A 21,009-nucleotide genomic window follows, 5' to 3' on the forward strand; every position below is an offset into this window, starting at 1 on the left:
CTGAATTTTTTATTGCTAAATACTTAAATCCTTGTTTTTCAATCAGTTAAGTTTAAATCGTTTTCAAATTGACCTGCGCACTCGTTTTCCTTTTTTTTTGGTTCAACGCGCTTTAGAATCTAACTATTATTTTGGTTTAACCTTCCCTCGGCAAAATTAGAAAATTGATCTGTTTCAAGGAACATAATCCGAACATTAATCACTCATTAACCAATATATATTAGATTTTATCAATTTGAAAAAACTTAGACTTCCAAACCTCGTTTAAATTAAAAGGAGCAAATATTTACGCGTATGTTATGAAAGAGAATAGCCAATTAAAATTGGCAACTCGTTTAGAACCTGAAGCCAATTTTAAATAGATAAATATTTACATATTTGAGTTGTTATTGTAGAGGTTTAATTTTAAAATGCCAGTAATGTTTTTTAAATAAAATTTTGTTAAAGAAATATTAAAAGAAAAGTATTTTATACTTGGCTTATTTCAAAGCTAACATTTTAAAAAAATTCTTGAATTAAGCAGGTTGAACTTCAAAAATCACTAAAATGATATGCTTAACTTTATAAAGAAGCAACAAGAGTTTCTTAAACAAGAGCTTAGCATAAATAAAATGACAACTTAGAAAACAAGTTGAATAAAAAGAAGTTCGAGAAACTTTGTAATTAAATCCTCCTCTCCCCCCCTCTCAAAATTTGTAATTGAAGTTCTCTCTGTATTTTGGTCTTAACTTTTACATAACGGTTGGAAGTGTCTATTGGAGGTCGTTAACTATATGGTCCGTTACCATAACAAATATAAAGTCTAACAATAATGTTACTTTATTACTAGGCTGTGTATTTTTAAGGATAAGTTGGTATCATATATCATTATGATTTATAATAATGATAAAAAATTTTATGTAATAGAGAAATTTCAACCAAAAGCTCTTGAGACTTCAAATAAAACCCGAGAAAAATTCGAGAATTTTAAAACAATCTATGTAACAGGAAATTACTGAAAAAGTAAACGATAACTGATTACGTATTCTGTAAATTTGTGTTCTGAATAAAATGTCAAATCCATGACAATGTACATGAAGCACTATTCCTTGCAATTTTCCAATGTTAGCTGTTTTTCGTTAATTGGTTTGTCCAGTTTCATTAGCTGTTAACAGTAATCATCTTATTTGATCGTTACAAAGTTGGGGAGCATGATCTTTTAATGAGGTTGAAATTCATTATTAAGTGTAATTTTTGCTGGTTTATCATGCACGGACCATGAATGTTTTTTAGTAATGTTGATGTTGACAACTTTTTTTTCATCTCCGTGAATGATTCGGTTCAAAAAAAGAGTTGATTTTACGTGTTCTGATGTATATCACAATTATTAATTCATTAGTTAAATAAGTGACACTTTGAGTTCATTTTAAATTTAAACATTAAGCTTCATAACGAGTCAAAGATATTTTTGATTTTTTAACAAGTCCAGTTATTTTCATTTTTGTGAAGGATACACTCAACCTGCGATCTTTCGCATTGTCGAATGTTTTTGATTTAGTCAACAACTTCAATAGCACCATAAAGTTGGTCATCGTTGAGTGAAAAATCTCCAGAATAGGATTTAAAACTGATCAGTGCGTCTTTATCAAGCAACCAACTCTTGATAACTTCACATATCTGTTTGTAAGCTTTAGAAGCTTTTTTTTCCGAAAGTAAAAAAGTAGAAATTATCGAAAAGTTCTTTTCTGAATTCCATGTAGCGATTACAATCCCGGAATCCCGAAATCCCGGGATTCCGGCCTTTTTTATGATCCCGAAATCCCGGGATTGTCTAACATCGATCCCGGGATTCCCTAAAAGGACTTCATACACACATGTTGTCGGTGCATAATGTGAAGGTCAAATTCGAACCCAACCTAATATTACCGGAGAATGCACACCAAATAAACCATCAAAAAAGAAATCTAAACCATTTACAGAATACTTTTCGATTTATGAAAGGGAAGATAAAACACTTAATGCTACACTTGCTCGTTTAACGGCGTCTGACGGGCTTTCATTTAATCTGATTTGTTCTTCAAAAGACTTACGTGCCGCTCTAACTGCTATGGGATTCAGAAATCTACCAACGTCAGTAAACACAATTTGTAATCATGTAGTAGAGTACAGCGAAAAAATAAGATTAGGTTTAGTTCATCAAATTGAAGTGCGCAAGAAAACGGAATTCGGTGTAGGAGAGAGATTTTCTTTGTCTTTTGATGAATGGACGTCACTTCGAAATCGTCGCTACATGAATATTAACGTTCATGGACAAAACTCTCAGTTCTGGAGTTTAGGTTTTGTGCGAATAACAGATTCAATACCAGCAGAAAAGTGCATTAAACTATTATAAAAAAGACTTAAAGACCATAGTCTTGATCGATACAGCGACATTGTGGCTATAATGACCAACGGAGCTAGTGTTATGAAAAAAGTTGGCAGGTTGCTGCCTGCTAACCAACAATTATGTTTTGCTCATGGTATACAACTTGCTGTAATTGAAGTTCTTTATAAAAAAAGAGAATTCTATGCAAATCAGCCAGATTTTAACAATGAATTCTGATAGTAATTCATCCGAGAATGAGGACATTGAGGAAGATTTGTTGGACTACAATCATGAAAATGTAAGACCTAGAATTGAACTAAATGATGTTCATTATGGGACAGTCATAAAAAAAGTACGCAAGCTTATACTAAAATTTAGACGATCACCTACCAAGAACGACATCTTACAAAAATATATTAAGGCTTAATTTGGAAAACAACTGTCTTTAGTAATGGACTGCAAGACACGGTGGAGCAGCCTTTTGTTAATGCTTAAACGATTTTACAAAGTAAAAAATTGTATACAAAAAGCATTAACTGATATTTACCCAGTGCAAGATAATTCTATAGCTCTTTCACATGATGAAGTGACAATATTATCAGAGATTATTACAACTTTAGTTCCCATGAAAGCAACGGTTGAAGCAATATGTTGTCAAGATTCTAGCCTATTTACAGCCGGCATTGCTATTAATTTCATGCTTACAAAATTAAAAGATGCTGACAATAATACAAGCAAAGAAATGCGTACAGCTTTAATGGTTCTCATGCATGAACGCCGAACCGATATGAGTGGACTTCTGCAATACCTGCATAACGGTCGAAGCCCCGCTGAAGTCGATGAAGAAATAATTACAGTGCCTTCTTCATGTAAATGTCGAAAACTTTCGGTAGAATTGCTGGAAAGATTAAATGCTTCCAATCCTGCTCTAATAAGAGCATCGGTTGAGTCTGGCATGCTGGATTTGATTGAGGAACCTGAAATGGCATCTGAGTCTGAAAGAAATATTGTAAGTATTGAAGAGGAACTTGATCGTGTTATTAAAGAAGGACAATCACCAATACAACCAATTAGACATGAAATATTATCATCAGAAATTCAAAAAGAAATGACACTATTTGGAAATGGGGATACACGAGGCGATTATTTAGAAAGAATTTATTCTTTTCTAATGACCGTGAAACCGACAAGTGTTGAGGCTGAGCGGGCATTTTCCTTCGCTGGACTGTTCAATACAAAAATTCGTTACCGTCTGGGCGGTGAAACTTTAGACGCGCTATGTTTCCTAAAGTCGCATTTCGAAGCACAAAAAACATAACAAATCTCCTTATTTCTAGCATAATTTTTTAACATTAACATGTGAAATTTAATTAACATGTTAATTAAATTCATTTAATAAATATATTTTTAGTTAAATGTATTGTTTTTATTCTACTTAATACTATATTGATGTTGTATTTGCTTTTCAATTCCGGGATTGATGTTTTTCAATCCCGAAATCCCGGGATTGAATAAGACCTCCGGGAGTGCAATCCCTAATTCCATGTTAAAATTAACAAGGAAGTAACAGCTGTAAACAAAATCACGCTCGATTTGCTTCTAAAAAAAGCTGAAAGGAACTATAAAAGTAAAATTTAAATCTTTTGATTTGATTTTTAGTGTTTGGTTTAAAAGTAATAAATGCAAAAAAGAACTTAATGGTGGATTGCAAATACTGAAGAACTATTTAGAACGCCCGTAAAGAAACCTATGAGGAACTTTTAAGAACTTTTTTTTTAAAGTAGTTTGCAATCTCATGTGGTAGTTGTAAGATTATTAACAGTACTTGATGTTACCTGAGAGATCGGGTTAAAAAATACTTCATAGATGAGAAGTAATGTGACCTTAACATCAGTATGGGGCATATAAAGTGTCTCTTATTAATAGCTAAGGTCACATTAGTAATAGAGATTAGAATTTTATGAGGGTTTCTTTTTATAACAAATTTTTCTAATTAAAAAAAAAAAAAAAAAAAAAAAAATGTAGATTCTTGATTATTCAAGTGAACTAGGATACCTTGATATCGTTCAACTTTGAAATTAGAAGAGCTATACAAATAAGAATCCTTTTCTGGCTAAACTACTCCAGTGTTACAAACTTCTACATGTGTAATGAATTTTTCGAAAGATATAATTTTGAAAACCTTTGTTAACCTTTTATTACAGTTAAACATTAAAACCTTAAATAAAAACAATCAAATGACCATATTTTAGTTTCGCATTTTAGTTTCACATTTTAGTTACCAGAAATAAAATATGAATATATACCATTTTCTTTTATAGCGTACTGCTTTCTTTACGCTGAGTAATTCTCAACTCGCAACCTTAAGTTATTCAACCAATGAATGCCAAATACATGTTAACAAATTTCATAATTTCAGATTTATACAGATTTTATTGTCAATCAATCGTAAATGTTAAATGTTCGATTTTTACTTAACTCACGGAGTTAAAAATTAGAAATAATACAGAGCTGACTTCGAAGCGTCTTCAAAGAAAAGCAATCTTGATTGTACTTGGTAAACAAACAAGCAAAACAAAAAAAGTAATATCAAAAAGAAATTAGGGTAACGAGCATGTTTTCCGCAGGTCAATCCAATTTATTCTTTTTTAACTTTTGTAAGATTTACTCTTTATTGTAAATTGTCCGTTAGTGTTAAAATTTAGACTGAAGTTATAAATTTTTTGGCGTATGACCAATTCTCCAAAATCTTATCTGCATTATCATTAGATTGCAATGAAGTGTTCGTCATAAAATAACGGAACAACAAGTTCATAAAGTGAATAAGGGTCGATTCACAAAAACATATGTAAGATCGTTTTTCTACAGAAGCAATGGTTACTGAAAGCTAATCAAAGCTAAACCCTTAGTATTTCGATGCTTTTATTATATGAGATAGAGATCCAATCAGGTTGGTTGCTCGCCCACTGTACGTTGTTAATCTCTCCTTCTGCTGTGTAAGCAAGAATAGGGTCTTCAATTGCTCTTGGCATTTGCTGGATGTCCCATATGAGCGCTTGATGATCGTCAGCTAAAAGTTTGTCTCAAAAAATATCATCAAACATCGAACAAAAGTAAACGATATCATCGCACAAGAAGATTTGAAATAAAATGATAAAAAACGATTTTTAAGATGATGATACCTGATGTACAAATATGACACGAAGAATGTGGTGCCCAAGCTATTCCATTGACTGGAGCACGATGATTACTTAACCTGGCAACAGGAGTGCAAGGCATTCGCATATCCAATATGACAGTCTAAATAGATATAACAAAAGATTTTTCCAATAAATTCAACATTAAAATTGATTTTAAATCAACTGAAAATGAATATCTATAAGTAACCTCTAAACTTTCAACAGCAAAAGTACCCAAGTAGTTTGGATCTTGTTTGTTCCAAGCCAGTCTTAATAGACCAATATGATGAGGCTCTTCATAAATTATTGTTGAGTGTTCTAAATGCCTAATGAAAGAATTAAAAAATATGTATTTTTTATATTTAAAATATACAAAAAAATAATGGGCACAATACTAATAGTCCTTCGACAAATTATAAGCCAAAGATAAATACAAAGTAGTAAATATATTGCCATAAGCAACTTAATCTTCATTAAAATTTAAGAGATAATTCTGTTAAGGACATTGATTTCTACCTCAAATCGAACATTCTGACTGATCCATCACCACCTACTGAGGCAAATAAATCTCTGCCACCACATGCACGACTGAATGCAATATCGTATACCTAAATATTACTTATACTACATTAAAATGAACTAAAAGTTGAATGATTAAGTTAAGTAACATTAAAAGATCTTTTTATTTGAAAGTGTACCTCCTTGTCATGAGCAATTAGTTGTGTTTTGACATTCCCTTGCACTCTGCCGAGTGGCTGACCTGTCTAGAATTAGTTAAAAGCTTTAAGAAAGTTTAAATATTTACAATTGGTATACCTTTCATTAACAGTTAGTTAAACTCTTAAAAGTTACCTCTATTATCTAATTACCTCTAGCCCCCAAATTGTACATGTAGTATCAATACTTGAAGTACCTAGAATGTTTGGGTCTACTTCATTCCAATCAAAAGATGTTAGTGGAGCACAGTAGTCTGAATTCTTGTTCTTTCAAAATTAAAAAACTCAACTTAGTTAATAAAGATCATCAGTAATCACACCAGTTTTATAAATTATTTAAGAAGGGTCATACATTGTTAAGCAGTGCTTCTAGCCGCACTTCACTATTTCCGACTCTCCAAATCCGCAAGTAATCTCCTGAGGTTGCAACTAGATCGGGGTAATGAGCTTTCTGATATAAAACACAGTAAAATAATTTTTTATGTAAGACTGAAAATAAATCACCAACAACAACTATCTTGTGATAACTTTATTAAGTGATGAAGTGAGTGTAAAAAAGGGATACAGTCATATATAATGCATACTAACTGATAAAGTAGACAATTAAGTCATAACATAAGCAGGAGCATTAACAAAACACATTTGCTTTTTTAAAAAAAAAACTTATTCAAAAAACAAACCCATTACATAAAATGTGCTTTAAAATTAATGTGACTTACATCATCAGGAATCCAGATTATTTTTGTAGTTGGGTAAGGGTGATCAAATGTTGCCTGAACTGTGAACTCACCATGAGCTTCATCAAGCTGAATGACCTGAACCTAAAAAAGAAAAAGCAACCTGAAAATCAATCTGAGAAAAAATTAAGGACAGTTAAGAAATTTTACAGATTTTAGTAAAAACTCTTACTCTAATGTGAAGATAATTAAAAATAGAAAGAAAAGCAGATGCTTTATAGATATGCATATATATTTAATCTAAATGGGTTAACATAATCTGCAAAAAGTACTTATATGGACCATAAATAGGAGGTTTCCCAGTAAACACGCTTTAGTTGGTCCAACTGACGGGCCAGTATTGGCTATAGTTAGCTAACTGTTGGCATTTCTTGCCAACCATTAACCGACTGTGTACCGCGTGTTTTTGAATCGTAGAAGTTTCCCGTAAGTTTTATAAATGTATTTTAATAATTAGTCGCATGGTCTAAGTGAATATATTCACTTAGATAGATTCATTCAATAATTAAAACTACTCAATAGAGTTTGTTTAGTTTGAAGCTGTTTATCATTTCTTTTCTTTCAAACGCTTTTTTTACCCTTTAATTAAACTTTTGAACTCAAACTCTCCTACACCTCTTAATATAACCGTTACACTGGTAAGTACAAATATTTTACATTTATCCATTAGTTACACATTCAGATATAATTTTTCACATTGGTTGAGTTTTTAATTTACTTTTATGATGACACCATTGTTGTATTTGTATTAGACATCTTAGCTCTGTTTTAACTATTATTAAAAGTTAAAATACAGCTAAAATGAATATGTGCATGTATAGTAGTATGTTTATGTGCGTATTTCTGTATGTATATGTATGTATGTATGTATGTATGTATGTATGTATGTATTTCTGTATTTCTGTATGTATGTATTTCTGTATGTATGTATTTCTGTATGTATGTATGTATGTATGTATGTATGTATGTATGTATGTATGTATGTATGTATGTATGTATGTATGTATGTATGTATGTATGTATGTATGTATGTATGTATGTATGTATGTATGTATTTCTGTATGCATGTATGTATTTCTGTATGTATGTATGTATGTATGTATGTATGTATGTATGTATGTATGTATGTATGTATGTATGTATGTATGTATGTATGTATGTATGTATGTATGTATGTATGTATGTATGTATGTATGTATGTATGTATGTATGTATGTATTTCTGTATGTATTTCTGTATGTATGTATGTATGTATGTATGTATGTATGTATGTATGTATGTATGTATGTATGTATGTATGCATTTCTGTATGTATTTCTGTATGTATTTCTGTATTTCTGTATGTATTTCTGTATGTATGTATTTCTGTATGTATGTATGTATGTGTATATATATATATACATATATATACATATATATATATATATATACATATACACACACACACACACACACACACACACACACACACACACACACACACACACACACACACACACACACACACATATATATATATATATATATATATATATATATACAATATACAGGGTGTCTGCCAGATCAGGGGAAATCAGGGAAAAGTCAGGGAAATCAGATATCTGCAAAAAATCTAGGATTATCAGGGAAATTAGGTTGAATTTTAGAAAAATCAGGGAGAAATCAGGGAAAATGGCTCTTCATCAAACTTACATAACTTAAATAAGTTGTATATAGTACATGTAATATAAAAGTTTATTTGGCAGATTTATGAACTTCTCTTGCATCAAGCGAATCTTGAATCTTCACTTGCCAAAATGTAAACAATAATACAACCCATATTAAATGTATCAATACTTGATACATTTAGTGTGGGTTGTATTATTGTTTACATTTTTGCAGTTGAAGAGCATTTTTCTAAACGACTCTAGGTCAATTTTTGTGAAGTTGAATTTGGGTAACTTTAAATTATATCAAGGAAAACAGGTAGAAGATCAGGAAAATATGAGGGAAAAGTCAGGGAAATCCACCTTAAAATATTAGCAGACTTCCTGTATATAACATGCATGCGTAAAAGTTGTTATATTCTAATATATATGTTATATTATAATAATCTATATGTATGCATTTTGTATATATTGCATAAATATATGCCATATATACAATATTGACATAATATATACAGTATGAATAAATGGTATATGCAGTTGCATATACAATATGGCATATACATTTCATATTATTTAAACCTGACTAATGCTCTGTATATATATACACAGAGCATTAGTCAGGTTTAAAATTTATACAGCATTTTTACGATATTGGAAATTTATAATGACTAAAAAAAAAAATTGTTTACATTTACACAAAACATAAAAGACATTTAAAACAAAATGTGCTTTATTGTCAGTATGAACAGAGTATTCGGGTGTACCCACTACGTATTTTTACTAAGTAGTTTGTATATAATGCATATTTTATAACGTTTTATAACATAAAATAACTTAACACAGTAAAGACCTGGTATGTTTTTTGTGTTTTATTTTTTGTTTATGTTTTTATCTTTTGCTTTTTGAATTTTTGGGAGTTGTGTAATGATTGGGAATTCTGTTATATGTGATGTTATCAGGCTAGCTAACACCCTGATATTTATATGTGTGTGTGTGTGTGTGTGTGTGTGTGTGTGTGTGTGTGTGTGTGTGTGTGTGTGTGTGTGTGTGTGTGTGTGTGTGTGTGTGTGTATACATTTCATATAATGCATATAATTATAGCATTTTATTAAAAGCAACATCGACTTCTAAAAACTATGAGAAAACTGTTCAAAATTTTGGGGATCAGGAAAGTAAGGTTTTGGAAAAACTATTTATATTTTTTGTAAAAAAAAAAAATTTGTGTTTTAATTAAAGTCATAAATGGATGAAGACTTTAAAAAAATACATATTTCATGTTACAAAAATACACATTTCTACTTTGTTATGCAGATAAAGGTTTTAAATAACGCTCTTTCCTGTGACCTTACTAACACAACACAAAAATGCTAGAATACCATTTTTACAGCAATCAATTCACCTACAGGGATAAATAACATGAATGTTTAAAACTTTAACTCCAAATATTTGAGTTCCATAACACCTTTATCCGTGTATGTCTTTAACTTAATAACTAGATTGTGTTTTTGAAACCAGTTTTCCAATAAGATTCAAATGCAATGAAATATTATTTAATTATTTATGTATATTTATAGAGAAGTTAGCAGCTTTGGAGTTAAGATTAACAGAACTGGAGCAAAAAAATAAGTTTTTAGAAGTTCAAAGTTTTTCAGATAATGAAGACATAGTTGTTCCCCCTGGCCTTCCAATGGAAAGTAAGGAAGATTTGGAGAGGATTAACCTTATGCTACAGATGAAATCTGAGATGGCTCTCTATGTAATTTGAAACTATTTTCTATACTATGTTTGTAGCAGTCTACAGGTTGCGTTTAAACTAGTAATTATTATTTTATAAGATCAAAGATAAGTTTTTTTATAAGTCTTATAATTGTAAATTATCAAAGGGTGACATTAAATATAATTTAAAGTAATTTAATAATACCTTAGTTATATTACACCACATTAAAAGTAATTTAATAATACCTTAGTTATATTATACCATATTACATTTTCATTTACCTTTGAAAAAATAATTTCAATAAAAAAAGCTGTAATATGCAGCATTTTTGTTTTTAGGTCGAATATCTGCGTTCTATTAGCGGTAAAGTTGAATGTCCAAAATACATACGACGTGTGTTGGGAGCCATGCTTTCTAAAAATTTTAGCATTTTATGTAATCTAAACGGATCTTCAAGTAAGATGATAGCTACTGGAATGGGCAAGATTAAGTTGCGATGTTATCATTTTGTGTTAAAGTGCTTACTATGTAAGTATTACTAGTTATGTAAATTTCTAGTCTATTAAAGTCAACTGTATTATTATATTTACAAAAATATGTTTACAACACTAAGAAAGAATAAAATACATTAGTACTTATGACAACTACCAGTGTTGTCATTAGTTGTGAATTTGTAAGATATTATATTCTCCCTTGGTGACTTGAACTTATCAATGCCGTATTTTATTGTTAACTAGAGACGTTAATTGCCAATGTAAACCATGATTTATTAGTATTCAACTATATGATTCTTAAAGAGCATATAGAAGTTTTTCTTAAACCTATAAGCTAATTGCTCTGGGTTATCATATGCACATATTTTTAAAACTGCCAACCAGTTAATGTAATTCTCGATTTGCAAAGTATACATATAAGAACTTAAAAATAACTTAAAAATAATTTATATTTAAACAAAAAATAAATAGATTTTTTAAATTTATTTTCATTTTATTCTTTTAGCAACAGTAAGAATTCAGTATCTTAATTCCAAGGATAAAGATGGTTTTAGGGCGCAATTGATCAAGGAGATGGGCGAATAAATAGACAGACAAAAACCAAGGTTACAAAAAATCAGTTGCAGTTAATCAATGAAAAGAATATTTAGTTATTATTTTCTTTTGCAAATTTATAAAAGTTTATTTATCTTGATTTTATTTATAATTCTAATTTTTCTTAATTATTGTTAATAATTATCTAATAAATCGCCACATTTTTAAATACTAGTGTTTTAAAATATTGTTTTTAATTAAAGCTGCCAATGTTAATTTCAAACCTTTAATAACATTAACTACAATAATAGAATATTTTTAGTTTTTTATTTGTAAATATTTTTTTTTAATGGTCTGGAAATAAAAGTGTAATGATAAAAAATTTGTTCATTTTGTGTATTCAACTAAGTTATCTATAAATAATACAATATTTTGTGTGGACAGTAGTACTGTTTGACTGGTAAAATCTGATATACAAACAATCACTATTAAATAGAAAATTAAATATCAAAAAGCAAAGTTATACTTTGTTATTAAGCAATATTCAAAACATGATTTATAACTTTTGCACTTTCAATTTAAGCGCAAAAGCGAATTTAAAAAATCGCGAAAAAAAATCATATAGTTGGGCCGGTAATGGTACCAACTGTTAGCCAACTGTTTTATTACTGTTGGGCTGTTAATGGCAACCAATAGTTTAAAAACAGTTGGCTAAGTGTTGGTAAAAGCGTTACATTTTTTTCACAGTACCAACTAAATAGCCGACTGTTGGCACACCTGTAGCTAATAGTCGGTTATTAGGATCGGGCCAACTATTTACCAACTATTCGATGTTTACTGGGTTATGTCTTAACAAAGTTTGTTTAAATATTCTATTACTTCAGTAAAGATTTACGTAGGCAAAATTTGTGACAATTGGATCAGCAGGCAGTAGAAAGGGGGGATCATTCCAAATCAAATCAACCAAAAAAATATTTTTTTACACCATGCCTCAGATTTTAATGATCTTTGGTACAGAAGATTACATTCATAAAAGAATAAAGCCTCTCCAAATTTTAGTGTTTAACCTCTTATAGTTTCAGAGATACCAATAGTCTGTCTCAATCTCTTTTATTGACTTTTTTTTCAGTACTGTTCATTTTTTTAAGCAAATTGCATCACACATTTAGCTTTAACTTGTGCATTATTTGTTCAATAATGATAAAAACTTGTATTTAGTATTTTTTTTTTAGAGAATATAATTTAAAAAAATTATTAAAACCATACAAAATCAAAACCATACAAAATCAAAGCTTTTATTTTAACTGTCATTTGAGCAACACATCCGTTTGCAATGCAGCATTCTAGACAAAATTTAAGTTATGATGAATGTGTTGCAATTGTTACTTTGTCCAATGAAGGATTAAAAATTGAAAACTTGGTAGAAGATTTGGAATGTCTCATACACAATCGGTAAGGTTTTACAAAGGTTTGTAGAGACCAATGATCATGCTAGACGACTTAGCCAAGGCAGTGGAGGACCAATTTTTAATGCTTCAAACACTGAGAGAACGATTTACTACTGCACAGTCTCCAAATACAAATTGCTGAGGTTCATGGAACTGCTGTTAGTCAAGATACCATATGAAGAAGACCTGGTGCTTTAAATTTATGACTTTGGACAGCAGCTACAGGTCCCAGATTGTCTGTATACTACCAAAGAAACAGACTGGCTTTTGCAAGGAGGCATATGAATTTAGAAATACATGATGAGTCAAGGTTTTGTCTTGTAAGTTCTAATTGCTGCCTAAGAGTGTACAGAAGACCAAATGAAAGATATTTTGCATGTAACATTCAAGAAACCACTTTATATAGAGGTAGCTCATTAATAGTATGGGGCGGAATATCTTTAACAGCTCTCACAGAGTCTTTTATTGTTGATGGCGGACATCTGACTTCTTAACGATACATAGCAGACATTTTAGAGACTTTTGTGGTACCCTTTGCATCATACATTGGAGATGGATTCTTATGCAGGATAATGCTAGACCACATACAAAACATATTGTTACTGAATACTTAAATAATGTTAATATTCAAGTTTTGGTGTGGCCAGCTTGCAGTCCAGATATGAAGCCAATAGAGCATCTTTGAGACATAATGGGATACCATGTTACAAGCCAACAACCACCACCTAACAGCCTAGACAAGCTGCGACAAAGCCTTATCCGCGTATGGAAAGATATCCCCCAAGAAATGATTAAATCTCAAATTGAAAGTTTGCCATAGCACTCTCAGGCTGTAATAACATCAAGAGGTGGTAACACTAGTTATTGAAGTCAAAAATGTTTCAATTTAAGCTGTAAAACAATAATAATCATAACAATAATCATTTCACTTGTGCATAACAATAATAACCATTTTACTTTTTAAGTCAATTTTATCATTATCATCGAAATAATTGTGTTCATATGTTCTATTCTTAATATGTTTGTCAAAACATATGATAATATTGACAACAATTAAAATAAATTGAAATGTATAAGTGGTGCGTTAACTTTGCAGTTAAGTGTATATAAAAATTCAATTTTAAAATGATAGGTGCCTATAAGATATGATTCTTAATTTTTTATTCTGTAGTTTTAAATGTAAAAAACTCCATAATACAAAAAAACAAGCAAGGATCTTTTTAAATAATATTTATTTGCATTAGAAGTTTTATAAAAATAAACCCTAAATAAGATTGTTTTTTAATAATGAGAAAAAAAAAAAAAATTATTTTCATTGTTAAAAAGCAATTTTAGTTATTTTTAGGGTTATTCCTCAAAAAATCTGCAGAGCTCTAGTACAGTAGGTTTCAGGTACAGTTCTTGTATGGAAACTTGTATGCATTTCACTTTAAAGATCATGTGTTGTTAACTTATACAAAGTTTACCTTTGATAGCTGAAGAATTGTCTGTTCACATATTCTCAAATAATTATTTTAAATTTACTAGTTTTTTCAAAACTAAAAAATTAAATAACAATTAGAATGATTAAGAAAGTTAGACAAATGGTTTAAAAATAAATTTACCACAAATACATGTGTGAAAACTAGAGATATCAAGAAAGTTTCAAATCTTAATCTTAAAAAGCATTACTCTTCAATTCACATAAGATGCTGTGATCCATTTAATTCACACAATGAAAAAAGTAGAAAATGTATTAATAATTAACCATATAACTTTTTAAAGCTTTATTGTAATTATAGGTAGAGATTTTTTTGCAGAATAGTGACTGTAGTATATGAATATTCTTGATATTTGAAGTTTTAATCATCATTCATGATTTTCTAGGATATAATGAGGTTAAAATGCAGCTTGCTAGTTATTCTTAGAGAAAAGAGATGTCCTTCATGTAAAATAAAATTGATGTCATTTAGAAATGATGGACCAGGAGAACTAGCTTGCAACCTAATTTATTAAGATGAAGATAATTAACTTACGATAAACAATTTTTAGAAAGAAAATTTTAATTCTTCTTTGACCTCTATAAGCATAAGTCCTCTTAAAATGGTTGCTGTGACTACTCTCTCAAGAGTTACTCTCAATAAAAAAGGAACTATTGCAAGTTCAACAAATAGTAAAATTAGGAACTGCAAAGGCATTAAATATAGATCCTGTTCAGATTGAGACAGTATTAATTGACAAGAAGTCAATTTAAAATGTTATATACAAAACATTTATAAATAGGTTGTTGATGTATCATATGCTCCCCCCCCCCCCCCAATCATCTACTGAATATACCAAAAGTTTAATTAAGTCTTTGTAAGGTTGTGGGTAAATGTCAACACTTAAATGGGGCCTTTTTATTAGACAAAACTTTCAAAACTTAATGTTAAAATATTTTTAGAATTAAATTTTTATTTACTAACATTTTGTATATTAGTAAATACATTAAAAAATTATAACCAAAATAAATCAGATAGTGACTTTTGGGACACCCTGTGTTTACACATGTTTACCAATTGAACAATCTTCTAGATTAAGATTCAGTTTGTAACACTCTTGTATACTTTCTTTCTACTCTAAAATTTAATAATACTATGTGCTAAAATTACCTTTATACTTTTGTAATATCTGTCTTATTATTACAATGCTAATTATGGAACAATTATGTCAATAGATATTGAAAAACAAATGTTTTGAATTACTAAATAAAGATCCCAGTTATTTTTGATGGTTGTGTAATAATATGTAGTCTGATTAGGGGAAAATAACATAAGAATAACTTTTATTTCTAATCTACTCTTGAAGTTATACTTAAAAATAGCCTAAAATCCTTTAAGTAACTAAAATCTAAATACATTGATATATAGATTTCAATTTAAAATGACCTTATTGAAATATATTACTAATATTTGAATACTTCCTAAAGTATAGATAACACTACCATCAATTTTGAAACAGAGCATCTGGTAAAGATACTTTAAACAAAATAAAAAAACACTTCACACCTTTGCTTCTATACAAAGTGGTGCGCAAAACTAGTTGTGAAAAAATATATTTTTTTAATAACATAAAAAACTTTAGATTTTACTGCTCACAAAGCACTAAAATTGAATTCCCAATGAAAAATTGATTCTAAATGCAAAACTTCATTATTTTGGATAATTAAATATCAAGATTTTATGGAATAAATTTTTTAAGTTCCCATTAAACAATAATATTTAAAATTTGAATATCTCCAGAGTTGCTTGGAATTGAATGCCCAAATTTCTTCAGGAAAATTATTTTGTTGAGTTCTTCAACTGTACCAAATTTCATTAAAATCAAAGAGGTATGGTTGAACAGCCTTATCAAACAACTCTAATAATCAATGATTCTGCTAAGAGGGCAATCACTTTAATACAATAGTACAATTGTGTCCATAACAAATAATGAAGAATAGAAAAAAAATATCCAACTTGCACAGAAAGACCTACCCTTCTTTCTAAAGTCCACATACAAAAAGATGACTCACTGAATTTATGAGACCAACTATTTAAATGTGTGCAAATATATAGTCAGGTTTTGTAGTAACTGTACTATATGTAATATATAATTTATATGATGTATAAATTGATTCATGTACAATTTTTTTTATTATAAAATAATGGAAGTTCAGAAACTGGTTTACTAGATTATATTATTTTTAAAAGGTATTTTTTCTGCATGATGTATTTTTGAAACTCGAATATAAAACTCAGTTTTAATTAGTCTTTTATGATGTCTCACTTTAAGTAACCTCTAAATATTGTATATATTTATCATTTAACCAACATATATGTATATATCTTAGCTTAAAATTTAACAGAACTGGCTTTGAGCAGGCATAAAACAAAAATATATATGTAGAGAATAGTTATAAAAACTTATTTTTTCATAAACCATCTTTGCATTCATACTTATTCTATAGAACATTTTAATATGTAAATCTTACTTTGTTGCTATACTCTTCAATAAAACTACCAAGAGCTAATCGAAATCGCTTATCAGGACGGACACTCCAACTCATTCCATAAACAGTCCATGGTGCATTGTACTTGTAAATTTCTTTACGCTTTGGCTGGGAAGTCATTTTTCCACTTTTGTTTAACTTACAAACTTCTGCATAAGCTAGTAAAATTATATACTTGATCAAGAAGCTGCTTACATTATGAAAAGTATTACTCTTATTCCTGGAAAAAAAACAAAGTAAAAAAAAATTCTGAATAACCATTGTAATATTGTGTATATTACTGTTTAACTATGCATGTCACATTACTTGAGATCAGGTACTGTAACATATTCTAAAAAAAGTTGAAAAAAATAAGGATAAAAGATGAAATGAACCTAACATATATAAACACTTTAAAAACTTTATGATACAAATTTTGATTTAGATATTAAATAGCATTTAGATAATGAAAAATAGGACTAATAATTTTCTAGGTATCTTAATGCAAAGTAATGTCTTTATTTATAAAGTAGAGACAAACATTTTCAGGTAAAAATAAATTTAAAAAACAAACTTGCCCTAATTGTATACCATTTTAAGCTTTTATTTTTCTGAATACTGCATTAAATTTATATAAAGAAATATATACTTGACTTAATTCAATTTTTTTATTCGCTATTTGAGACCTAAAGCTTTATTCTGATATTAAAATAATTAAGATTTAAAAATACGATTATTTAACAATAACTATTTCGAGTTTAACTTCGAAGCAAAAAGTTTCATCTTGTGTTTTTCACAATCCAATGTTCCTCGTATTGCAAATAGTTTTAGGTCCAATTGACTAATCTTTAGAAAAAACCATAGTATTAAACTCTAGGCGCCATTAAGGTTTTTATTTTTGAAAGATCCGTTCCGTTGGAAACGTCATGTCCAGACTTCATTATTTTTCTGTCCAGGCTATTAATTTCAAGAGAGCTGCGTTTTGGTGAATGAGTACGTCCGCAGTTGGGAGAAACCTCTTCACAAGATCAGAGTAAATAGAAATGTATCTGTTTGAAAGCGCTTACCAGGTTCCACATTTCAAAACTCTTTCTAAATACCGTCATTCATTCCATAGTAAGAAAAGATTTCATGTCACAATTAATTTCTAAACTTCATTTTTCCACATTTTTTTTCTTTGAAGGGGGAAAATCTCGGCGGGCTATTTACCAATCATCGTTGGCTGAAATTTAGGCTTTACATCTAACATAACTATTCTAAATATAATAATTATCAATTTAAAAAAATTTATCTCAATATCAGTTCTTGAGCGAATTAGTGGACAGACCCATCATTTATCGACCGTTGCCAATCGTTGGATAATAAAAAGTGTGTCGTATAAAAAGTAAAAGATTTTGTATTTAGGGCCTGTTTATATGGAAAGCGGGCTGGCTCGGCAAAAGGGCTGGCTCGTTTGCCGAGCCAGCCCACTTTCCATATAAACAGGCCCTTATATATCGCTAGTAATAAAGTAATATATCGCGATAGTTCGTAATTACATTACAAGTTATCGCGATATATTATTTTATTACTAGCAATATATTTTTTATTACTACTTTACAAAAGGTATTTTATTTCTAACTGGAAATTCAAAGGGTTGAGTTGATGGCAACAATTGCTAAGAACTACATCACTCTTGACTGCTTCTTTGAGGTTTATCTGAGCCAAAAATAGATGTATTTGAAACATTTTAAGAAATCGAAATGTCACCATAATTTAGCCAGCTAAGTATTTTTTATAACAGAAGAAAAAATATTTATCTTTAGGTTTTGGAAATGGCGTTCATTCTCTTGACACCAATTCTACATGCTCTTCAAAAAAAAAAAAAAAAAAAGGTTTGGGCAGTTCTGATGTCGAAGTTACATAAACGTTTTTAAATCTGATAAATATCTTAGTTTAACTTAGTATTGATTTAATGATGTAACCAAAGGACTGCTGGTAACGAAAATTATAGGTTTTTAAATTTTTCAGAAGATCAAAAAACGAAATGGCCGTCATTTGGCAAATTAATTAAAAGGGATAAAGTCGAACAAAATCGGTGAAAGAAAACATAATATTCTATTCTAATTCAGACAAAAAATTTTTACTATAACTTATCTTTCGTAACATATTTGCCGTAACTTATCTTTAACAACTTATCTGTTGTAAGTTACTGAGCAAATGCTGTATTTAGTGTTGATAATATGAAACATATTACTCTGGTTAACTCCAGATTGTTTACTGAAGTTAATCAGAATAATGATTTTAACTAAATTAAAAGAACATAGTAAGTTGTCAGCTACACTAAAAAATACATAGGCTCTTAATTTCATACCATAAATATTTGTACCTTACGTTTTAAACGCCCCCCAAAAGGCTTAGAACTTGATTTAACGGTTCAACTTTTTGGCTTCATTATTTTTTGAAGCTGCGCAAATGCTAATTAAAACTACGCACATTCTACGCATCTCAGTTTTAGTATGTTTAATGTAATACGAAATGAAAAGCGTAAAGATCGACACTTATACTTGTTAAAAGTTAACAAAATCATTTCTTTTACGTAGAATTCTGTAAAAATGTTCTTTGTTAGCAACCTAAAGATATCTTTTTAATCATAATTTTTATCTATCTAAAATTAAACTTTGCTTAGTTTCTCATTTAAAAGTGTTTTTTACATTCTTTTTTTTTTTTGACATTTCTAACATTCTCATCATTTTTAGCTGTTTTAGATGTTCAGTGGTCTTTCTATCAATATTTTCTTTTTAAACTTGGGTTTTAAACTTTTATAGCAATGTTCTTTTTTGGTCTAATGAGGCTAATTCTGCTGGCTAGCCTTTTTTAAAGATTCTAAGGGTAGTAGCGACCTTAAAGCATGTTTTAAGCAATAATCTTTTCACCAAGATCCTTGAGGTATGTTTCATAATAAATGTTTATTATCCCCACCCCTTTGACTGGTACTTATTGGCAACCAGCTGCAGTTTTTTGTTGGGAACCACATATATGTTGCCTAAAATAGTAACTGAAATCTTGCTCTCTCTAAAACCTTTAAGGAAATATCAGTTACTGGTGTAATACTCTATATTAATAGTATACTCTTGAATAAGGGGTCGTTTGACATGTTCTATTGCTGACTAATCTGTAGGAGGTAAATTTTTTATCTACGGTGGATCTTTCCTCTTACTGAAGAGTTGCTGATTTATTATTCTCAATTTAACTTCCTTCAGCATCGTCTAATTTGTAAAGAAACTCATTCCCAAGGATCACCCAGCATACTATAAGTCTTTTATTAAGACACTTTCAAGAGTTACCATAAAATTAAAGTGTGCTCTCTTACCAAAGAACGAATAAAAGGAGATTATAAGGAAACCTTTTTTTTCTCCAGAATACGAAAAAAACTCTCGTTCAATATTCTGATGACAAAGAGCAGTAGCACTATAAGCTAACTATTTCCAACCTTAGGTGAATGGCCCACCAGTTGACAGTTAAAAGTTATATCTCTTATCAATGTTTACTAGATAATTAGAAACATAAAGTAAATCAACTTACTTGTAAACTCTGGATTCATATTAGGCAACCAACATTTTTGAGCAGGACGTTAAAAGGTAAAAATTATGCAGCAATCAGCGTATGGATAGTTTTATTTGGCTTCAGTAATGCACAGACAAAAAAAATTGTGAAGAGATGAACACAAATTAGTGCTGAAAGAGAAGCAGTGTTGTTTTTTAATAAGGAACTTTGACCATTATACTGCAGATAAACTGATAGTGGATCTATAATTTTTAATGCTGAAGTGGACATTAGCATTCTATCATCGGAGGGATTTGAGTTTCTAAATGAGATTAAGGAAGCTTTAAAGTGCTGCTCAATTTTATCGTTGCTTAAATTTATCGCCTAATTTATCGTGATAGAGAAAAAAAAAAACAAGCAACGAGGAGGAAAAGAAAGAAATTTGATTTGCTACAAATTTTATAGTCTTAGCTGCTAGACAGTTATAATTTTAACCAATTTCTTCTTCTTCTTTTTTTTTATTTTTAAACCATTGCTTTTTTCTTGTTCTCTTTTTCTTTTCTTTTCATTTTTTCCTTCATTTTTTGAAACAGAAATAAAACTGCTATCTACAATTATTTTAATATGTATTTAAAAAACTACGAGAATTTAAACTATAACATGCTCAGTTAGCTGTGT

At 29.5% G+C, this 21,009-nt stretch overlaps 2 protein-coding genes across 10 annotated transcripts; one reads left to right on the forward strand and one right to left on the reverse strand.

Annotated features, from left to right (window-relative positions):
• Positions 1-4,735: 4,735 nt before the first annotated feature.
• LOC145187191 (DDB1- and CUL4-associated factor 7-like) lies at positions 4,736-21,005 on the reverse strand. Of its 8 annotated transcripts, none has more exons than XM_090096327.1 (11): positions 17,385-21,005; positions 17,109-17,158; positions 16,810-16,985; positions 6,959-7,060; positions 6,592-6,690; positions 6,393-6,506; positions 6,222-6,287; positions 6,040-6,131; positions 5,732-5,849; positions 5,527-5,644; positions 4,736-5,414 (listed from the first exon to the last, which is right to left on the reverse strand). In XM_090096327.1, exons 3-11 carry the CDS (start codon positions 16,945-16,947, stop codon positions 5,242-5,244), a joined length of 1,020 nt encoding a protein of 339 aa, XP_089952453.1. In that variant the 5' UTR covers positions 16,948-16,985; positions 17,109-17,158; positions 17,385-21,005; the 3' UTR covers positions 4,736-5,241. The 8 variants fall into 8 exon arrangements, with proteins under 8 accessions (XP_089952453.1, XP_089952452.1, XP_089952457.1 ...); XM_090096326.1 differs by having other exon boundaries at positions 17,086-17,158; XM_090096331.1 differs by having other exon boundaries at positions 17,570-17,742.
• On the forward strand, positions 4,877-11,583 carry LOC149884812 (uncharacterized). 2 transcript variants are annotated; one of them, XM_090096340.1, is made up of 4 exons: positions 4,877-4,971; positions 10,200-10,381; positions 10,681-10,870; positions 11,342-11,583. In XM_090096340.1, exons 1-4 carry the CDS (start codon positions 4,959-4,961, stop codon positions 11,419-11,421), a joined length of 465 nt encoding a protein of 154 aa, XP_089952466.1. In that variant the 5' UTR covers positions 4,877-4,958; the 3' UTR covers positions 11,422-11,583. The 2 variants fall into 2 exon arrangements, with proteins under 2 accessions (XP_089952466.1, XP_089952467.1); XM_090096341.1 differs by lacking the exon at positions 4,877-4,971 and adding an exon at positions 9,741-9,802 and having other exon boundaries at positions 11,342-11,580.
• Positions 21,006-21,009: the final 4 nt, after the last annotated feature.

The sequence above is a fragment of the Hydra viridissima genome, unplaced genomic scaffold (genome assembly GCF_058129835.1).
Source record: "Hydra viridissima isolate aposymbiotic clone 2 unplaced genomic scaffold, HvirCarnegie_v1 scaffold_8, whole genome shotgun sequence".
NCBI classification, from domain to species: domain Eukaryota; kingdom Metazoa; phylum Cnidaria; class Hydrozoa; order Anthoathecata; family Hydridae; genus Hydra; species Hydra viridissima.

Excerpts from the sequence above, each read along its gene's own strand:
- LOC149884812 (XM_090096340.1), top strand. Across the intron at positions 10,382-10,680 it reads AATCTGAGATGGCTCTCTAT|GTCGAATATCTGCGTTCTAT; the intron begins GTAATTTGAAAC and ends TTTTGTTTTTAG. Across the intron at positions 10,871-11,341 it reads TGTGTTAAAGTGCTTACTAT|CAACAGTAAGAATTCAGTAT; the intron begins GTAAGTATTACT and ends TTATTCTTTTAG.
- LOC145187191 (XM_090096327.1), bottom strand. The coding sequence starts at position 16,947 with ATGACTTCCCAGCCAAAGCGTAAAGAAATTTACAAGTACAATGCACCA. Across the intron at positions 6,507-6,591 it reads TAGAAGCACTGCTTAACAAT|AACAAGAATTCAGACTACTG; the intron begins GTATGACCCTTC and ends TAATTTTGAAAG. Across the intron at positions 5,645-5,731 it reads TTGCTGTTGAAAGTTTAGAG|ACTGTCATATTGGATATGCG; the intron begins GTTACTTATAGA and ends ATATCTATTTAG.